This window comes from Stenella coeruleoalba (assembly GCF_951394435.1).
Source record: "Stenella coeruleoalba genome assembly, chromosome: 10".
NCBI classification, from domain to species: Eukaryota; Metazoa; Chordata; class Mammalia; order Artiodactyla; family Delphinidae; genus Stenella; species Stenella coeruleoalba.
This window is the reverse complement of record NC_137156.1, coordinates 17,045,800-17,053,296: the sequence shown is the minus strand read 5'-3', so window position 1 is coordinate 17,053,296 and position 7,497 is coordinate 17,045,800. Positions and strand designations below refer to the sequence as shown.

At 48.4% G+C, this 7,497-nt stretch overlaps 1 protein-coding gene across 1 annotated transcript; it reads right to left on the bottom strand.

Moving 5' to 3' along the window:
* Positions 1-646: 646 nt before the first annotated feature.
* On the bottom strand, positions 647-3,888 carry SOX4 (SRY-box transcription factor 4). The gene has a single exon (XM_079934891.1). It carries the CDS (start codon positions 2,887-2,889, stop codon positions 1,444-1,446), a length of 1,446 nt encoding a protein of 481 aa, XP_079791017.1. The 5' UTR covers positions 2,890-3,888; the 3' UTR covers positions 647-1,443.
* Between the last annotated feature and the right edge of the window lie 3,609 nt (positions 3,889-7,497).

Here is a 7,497-nt window from a genome sequence, read left to right as displayed (position 1 = left end):
GGAAAAAAACACGTCTTCTCATTTACACCTATAAGGAATAAACACATACACACTGAGAAAAAATTTGGTCCTGAATTGTTTTTTAAAGTCCAGCACAGATTTGAGTTGCGTTTGAATCCTTTAAAGAGTTAAGAATGAAAAAAAGCTGGTGATAATTTCTGTCGTAGGAATCAAACATAGCGCCATCTATCTGCTTTTTATATTATCCTACACTATTTTAAAAACTGCTCAACAGTCTTATACAGAAATCTTTAAAAGATAGACAGGATAACATGCTATATTAACCCCACCAGTGAAATAATCCAACACCATCACGATTCCGATTAAGAGAAGCAAAAAACCTTTTTTTTTCCCCCCGACACCACTCGCCCTCCACTGCCCCGGTACCACATCAAACAGTCTCCTCTCCTCCGCGCCTGCGGGCCTTGAAGTCTCACCTCACTGATTTCAGAGATGCGGGAGGCGGAGGCCCAGGAGACGCCGCCACCTTCTCCCCAACGTGCAAATCCATTTCAGTTTTATTATTCGCCTCTGTCCAGTTCGTGTCTTTCTCCTCCCCGCCCCTCGCCCTGGCTGGTGTGGCTTTCCAACTAGGTTCTTGGGTCATTTCCGAGCGCCGGTCACTCAACATCTCCTCCTCCGGCTGCAGGGGCAAGGAAAAAAAAAAAGAAAAAAAAAAAAAGTAGAGAAAAAAAAAAAACCCCTCCAAAAACAAAACGGGAATTCGCCAGCGTGGAGTCTCTCAGTCCCGGCGCTCGGGTCCGTGCGACCCTCCAACATCTGCCGTCGGTCAAATTCGACTCCCCGGAGCCTTCTGTCTTCTTGCGCGGGGGGGGGGGGGTGTTGGCGAAGAAGTATGGGGGCGGGGATGCTGAGAACAAAACGCCCCGGGGGCAAGTTGGATTTTTTTTTTTTTCTCCTCCTCTCCGGATCAAAAAAAAAACCAAATATAAAATACCAAGGGGGCGATGAGAGAGGAACGAGATTCCTTCAGTCTCTTAGAAAACTACCAACTCGGCTTCTGGCCGGGGGTGCAGACAAGTCCGGAAGCTCGTTGGAAGCGGTGCGGGGCGGGGGGGGGGTCTCTTCAAGCAAAGGGGAGGAAACTCGAAGTCGCTTTTTCGCCATCAACAACAACATCAAGAACAACAATAAAAGGTCGCCCCTGTCTACCTCCGCCTCCGCCGCGTCCCTCCGGCCGGGGAGGTGGGGGATGGGAGCGCGGGTCCCCAAACGCCGCCGCGCTGCTCTCCGACCACCGGGACGCGGCCCAAGCCGGCCCTGCTCACTTTTTTTTTTCCTTTTCCTTTTTCCTTTTTTTTTTTTCTTTTTCCCTTTTCTCTTGCAACTCTTTCTCTGTCCGCTTTTTTTTTTCTTTTTTTCTCTTTCCTCTCTGCCCCCCTCCCCCGTCCCCCGGCCCTCTTCTCCCAGCCCGCGCGCCCTTCAGTAGGTGAAGACCAGGTTGGAGATGCTGGACTCCAGCCAGTCTCCCGAGATCATCTCGCTCACCTCGGGCGTGCAGTAGTCCGGGAACTCGAAGTGCGAGCCGGAGCCAGGCTCGAAGTTAAAATCCAGGTCCCGGTCCAGCGCCGACGACGAGCTGAAGCTGCCCAGGGACATGCTCTCAAAGTTTGAGCTGGGGTTCAGGTCGAGCAGATCGTCTTCGAACTCGTCGTCCGAGGACGACGAGCCCGAGGAGGAGGAGGACGAGGAGGAGGAGGAGTGATGGGACGAGGCCGACGAGGACGCGTGCGAGGGCGCGCTGGACGGGGCGGGCGAGGCGGCGCGCAGGCTGGCGTAGCTACGGTGGTCGGCGGGCGAGCGGCCGGCGGCCGGCGACGAAGCGGCGCTGCTGCGGCCGCTCAAGCTCGGCCCGTCGGGCGAGCAGCCGGCGCCCCCCTCCTCGTATAGGCCGAGGGGGTCGCTGGGGTCAGCGCCCGCGCCCACGCCGCCGACGGGCGAGGACGACGCGCCCAGGCCGCCGAACAGGTAGACGCGCTTCACCTTTTTCTCGGTCAGGTGCTTGCCCGGGGCCGCGAGGCCGGCGGAGGCCGAGGCCGCCGCCGAGGCCGAGGCGCCGGGAGTCCGCGTCTTGTACAGCGAGTGGTGGTCGGCAGCCGCGGCAGCGGCGGCGCCTAGGGGCAACAGGGCGGCGGCCCCAGCCTGCTCGGCCGCGAAAGAGGAGGAGGAGGCGGCCGCCGCTTTCCCGCCGCCCCCGCCGCCGCCCGCCAGGATGAGCTTGGCGTGGGGCTTGCCGACCCCGCCGCCCGCGCCGCCCGCCACTTTGGAGCCGCAGCTCTTTTTCTGCGCGGGTTTGGAGTTGGCGCCGCCGCCGCTCGCGCCGCCGCCTCCTCCCCCCGCGTTGCCGTTCCCGCCACCGCCGCCGCCCCCGTGGCCGCCCCCGCCGCTGCCACCGACCTTGTCGCCCTTCTCCCCCAGCTTGGAGGAGGAGGCGGCCGAGGAGCCGGAGTTGGCGTTGCCGGACTTCACCTTCTTCCTGGGCCGGTACTTGTAGTCGGGGTAGTCAGCCATGTGCTTGAGACGCAGCCGCTCCGCCTCCCGAATGAAAGGGATCTTGTCGCTGTCTTTGAGCAGTTTCCAGCGTTTGCCCAGCCGCTTGGAGATCTCGGCGTTGTGCATGTCGGGCGACTGCTCCATAATCTTGCGCCGCTCGATCTGCGACCACACCATGAAGGCGTTCATGGGCCTTTTGATGTGCCCGCTCGGCGTCTTGCACCAGCTCGGGTCGTCGGCCTTGCCGCCCGTGGAAGCGGTGGAGCCGGGAGTGGGGGAGGAGGCGATGCCCAGCTCGAGGCCGGCGCCCGAGTCCGAGCTCTCGCCGGCCAGCAGCGCTTCCGTGTTCTCGGCGTTGTTGGTTTGCTGCACCATGGCCCCGGCTCGGCGGGCGCCCACGCGCGCTCACACCCTTGCGGCGGCCGCGGCGCAATCGCCGGGCCCTCTCGGCTCCCGGGGCCAAGCGCACGCCGAGTTGGGGGACGCGCGCGGCGGCCGAGCGGTCGGCTCAACTCCCGGCCGGGGCGGAGGTGGGCGAAGAGAGAAAAGTCTCCAAAAGATGCGGGGCGGGAGTACTCCGCCTCTTGCAGAGGAGTTATAGTTCCCAGGCTGGAGAGTCTCCCTCCCTCTCTCTCTCGCTCTTCTCTCTCTCACCGCGCCGCAGTTTGCGCTGTCTCTCGGCTCCTGAGTCCTGGAGACCGTGCTAAAAGTGGAGAGGAGTTTCTTGAATGCTGGTTGCTGAAGCTTCGAATGCAAGTTTTTCGCCGCCTCCCAGGCAAGTCTGTTTTTTTTTTTTTTTTCCTTCCCCTGAAGCAGTTGATTCCAGTTCACGAGCGCTCTCAGGAGCTCAGGAAAGCGACATAGTCTCTATCACTTAGTCCCTCTCCTACAATGCAAAGCAGAAAAGACTCTGGCTCCAGGACTCTCTGTGGGCGGAATCGGTACTGAGGAGTTTGTGCAATTATTTTGTTGCAAGGTAGGAAGCCAAAAAGCCTTCATGCAACAGACTGGCATGAATAAATGTATGTTTCCCCCTCCCTTCTGTAAGAAGGGAGCTGGTAATGGCAGAGTTCCTCCAATGCAGACTCTTAAAGAGCGTGCAAGAACTAGAGACCCGGGAGCGAAACAGGCCTCTTCCCCTCACACACTGTTTCCCTTGCTGCAGCTTAGAGCAGACCCCAATTCCGCCTCGCGTCTCTTTATCCTTTCCCAGTCTTGGCCGCGGCCAATCAGCCGCTGTAACCAACGCTTCCTTGAGCCAAGCCCCTCCCCTGGGCTTCCCATTGGCTTGGAACCCGATGCAATAATAATCTCCGCGTGCAATGAGAAGCTCCAAATCTGACCTCATTCCAATTTACAGAGCAAACTTTTTAAAAGGGCTAGAAGTACAGCTGAGATTTCTGCTGCCTCTTTTCCTTTTGCTGTGCGTGCCTGCGTGTGCGTGTGCGTGTGTGGTGTGTGGTGTGTGAAGAGGATGTTAATGCATGAAATTATTAAGAGGAGAGACGGAAATGTATTCTAACCATTATGTTAGATAACAAGGGGCTTAGAACGGGGGGAAGGGTGAAATACTGTAAATGGAAGCTCTCTGCTTAAAAGCCAAGTGATTATTTTTATTAGTTCTTTTCAGTATTGGAATAAAGAATCAGCCTCTAGTGAAAAATCTGTTCCTCGGCTCCTTCATAAAGCCAAGGATGTAAAAGGGGGAGGGAAAGCCATGACAATAAATCAATAGATATTGAAAATCATTAAGAAAGCGGTACCTAGACACCTGTCATCACAGTTATTTTAACAATTCCAGGTACAGCACAGATGGTGAAGTATTGTGTAAATCCCTTCAGAGCTATTTTGGTACTGTTTGTGGAAGGCAGAGAAGAGGAATTTTTGCAATAATTACTTGCTCTCTTAACCAAACAAGGGTTAACTATGGTCATTTAATGATTTAAACTCCCCTATAAATCCTGGATAGCCCAAACAGAGGAGCTTTCCACTGGAACATATTAGGCAGTGTTCCATAGTTAACTCAATGGGAGAATTTCCGTAGAGTTTTGTGTAAGGTGATAATGGTGAGTAAAGGATGGGAATCAATTTTACTTTCTAAATATGTGTTTTCCACATTTTCAAAATTAAAGATAGCTTCACTCTCCATCCTTCTCTCCCCCACACCCTCCTCCTCCTTTCCTATATATATATATATATATTCTCCTATATGTTTGTTACTTCAATCAAGTGGAACTAAAAGGCCAAGGCAAAGAGAAACTGTAGAAAGCAGTGGTAACTGGTAGCAGAAGAGAATGGAAACTCTGGATTTATATTAGACCCAGCTGCTAGTCCTTCTTACTGGTCCTGTGACCCTGGGGATGTGACCAAGTCTCAGTTTTCCTCATCTGTGAGGTGGGAACACTAGGAACTACTTTATATAGGGTTGTTGTGAGGGTTCAATGAGCTTGATGTATAATAAGCCATCAATGAATGCAATTATCCTTCCCTTGATAATTCAGATTCCAGAGACACTCCTTAAAGTAGAAGCAGCATGTTGTTCAAGAGGCTAAAATCGAGGATGGCCACCAATGTAAAAAAATAATTACAGGTCATGGATGTGAACCGTCCAAGGACCACAGTGGCAACCTTGTCATCCCAGTGATTTGAAAAGAAAATTCATGAGCATCGTGAAGAATGCGGCAAAGAAAAGGTGCCTAGGTAGTCAGAATACATGTTAATTTGGCCACGTTTGTTCCAAGGTACGAAAATTAAAATTCTAGTAAAAATTGGTCTTTCCTAACACCATAATAGTAAACTGTTTTTCTACAGGCCAGTGATAAGTGGTTAGGTAGGGCTAACCCAACACAATTAGGTCAGCTTTAGATTCAGATCAAACTAGTGCTAGGCAGCAGATTTCTATTTATCTTGTCAAACTTTTGAAGTATGTAGGCTGGCGAGAGGCCCAGGTTGTCAGATTTAGAATTTTACTGGAAAGAACACCCTTTGGAGACATCTGACTGGATCTCTGAGGATCAACCACAAGCAAGAATGTTTTTGTGGGTAAAAGCAAATAATTTTTGACCAGTAGTTACCCAAGTTATATATTTTTTCCTTTAGAAGGAGAAACAAATCTTGAAAACAAAAAAAACCCCACAGGCACCTCTTTTGCATATAACAAAGTTGGGTGTGTCATCTCGCTTTTCATTTTCTTTAGTATTCCCACTACAACACACCCCTACATGTTATCAGACATAAAAATTACTCTAAGAGGTCTGTTATTTATAAAATCAATATTTTCACCAGAATAAAAAAAAGAATAAATACTACATTTATTTTGGGATTTGCACCAACTAATGATTTGAGGGTATGGCTAGTTTGTGATATTTCAGTCAAGGTGAGTGAATAATTTAATCAATGTAATTGATTATATTTCCAAAGCCATTTATGAGTTTACCAGTGAATATGATCAGGGAAAAGTGGAAGTTAATCAAAGCAGTCAGAGTACTTTTGTTTATGTTTAAAGCACGCACACACGCACACACACACAAAAGCACACAGAGTTTTTAAAGTGTGTACTAAAAATAATATCCACTGGCCTATTTCTATTGTTAGATGTATTTTCTATACTTCAACAAATCTAATCGATGTTTTTAAGACATACCAGAGTTACATGCCATTAAGGGAGAAAAACTGCCGATGAAACTAACATCCCCATGGTTGTAAGACATCTGAGATGTTAAAAATGAAGAAGTTCTTCTTAGAATGAAGAAATATATTAGTAATTTGTATTGACTATAAGATTATTATAGTATACATGAATGCTTAGACTTCTAAAGTAGGTTTGTTCTTATGTGTTAGTAGTCCTCTTAAAATGTAAGAAAACATGTGACAAATGGCCTTTTGTTAAAGTCATCTTTCTCACCAACTGAGTATGTGCACACTGGAATGTATTAGGCCTCTGAATACCAAATAATGAGATAAGATTTCTGTGTTCTCATTACCTAAGTTCATATGCTTTGTAACCAGTTTTCCATTACTGACATTTTTTCCCAAATACCAGATATTTGGTGGCCCCTACTAAATCAGTACTCAGTGTTCCCTCTGCTGGCTTTGCAGTACATGAAGTAATTCTTAATGCTACTCTTTAAGCCATATTAACAGTAAACCAAGATAAAAAATTTTGCAGAAAAATTCCTGTTTTCGAATAATAGACTAATTATCTTTATTAGCAATGATGCTAGACATTCCAAATTTTGAATTAAGGTAAATATTTTATTTAGTTTCCATTGAATAATGGAACTCTATTTTGAGATGTAATGTAATATCTGCTAATTCACTTCTTTTCTTCTGCTCTCACACACCTGCACAACATAAAATCTCACATCCATAAAATGGTATGGGGTATAGATAGAAGTAAGATTCTATCCTACTGCTAAATATATTTCTATAGTATAGAGGGAGAAAAAGAGCCTGAAGGGAAATTAGTTTAACAAATCTCTTGGATTTGAACTGATTTGCAAGATTTTGCCTTGCCTTGGTTGTAGAAATTGTGATTGTAGGACCTGGTCTGACCTGACAACTATTCAGTTCAAAGAACATAAAGAGGGGGGTGGGGAGACCTGTCTTTGTTACTTTAGCAGACAGGGAAGAAGCCTCAGAAATTGGATGTCATTGGCCTTTGCCAACTGAAAGGCCCCAGGCTTTTTGGTTCCACACCTTATGGAAAAGAACCCTCCATCCGAAGCTGATTTACTTCTCAATCAAGTAGACAAACATAACTTGCACTTCATCTTTTTGGGCTGATGAAACTGTGTTGGAACTGGACTTCCCGGGGAAGGGGTGGGGTTGTATTGAAAAACAATGTATGGAAGTAATTCTTATTTGCAAAATATCAAAATAGGATTTGAGGTAAAATGAAGTCCACGAATTATTGTTACTCTTAGAATAAACTAAGAGATAAGAACCCTGCATTTCTGATAATTTTTACCATTTTCTTTCCCC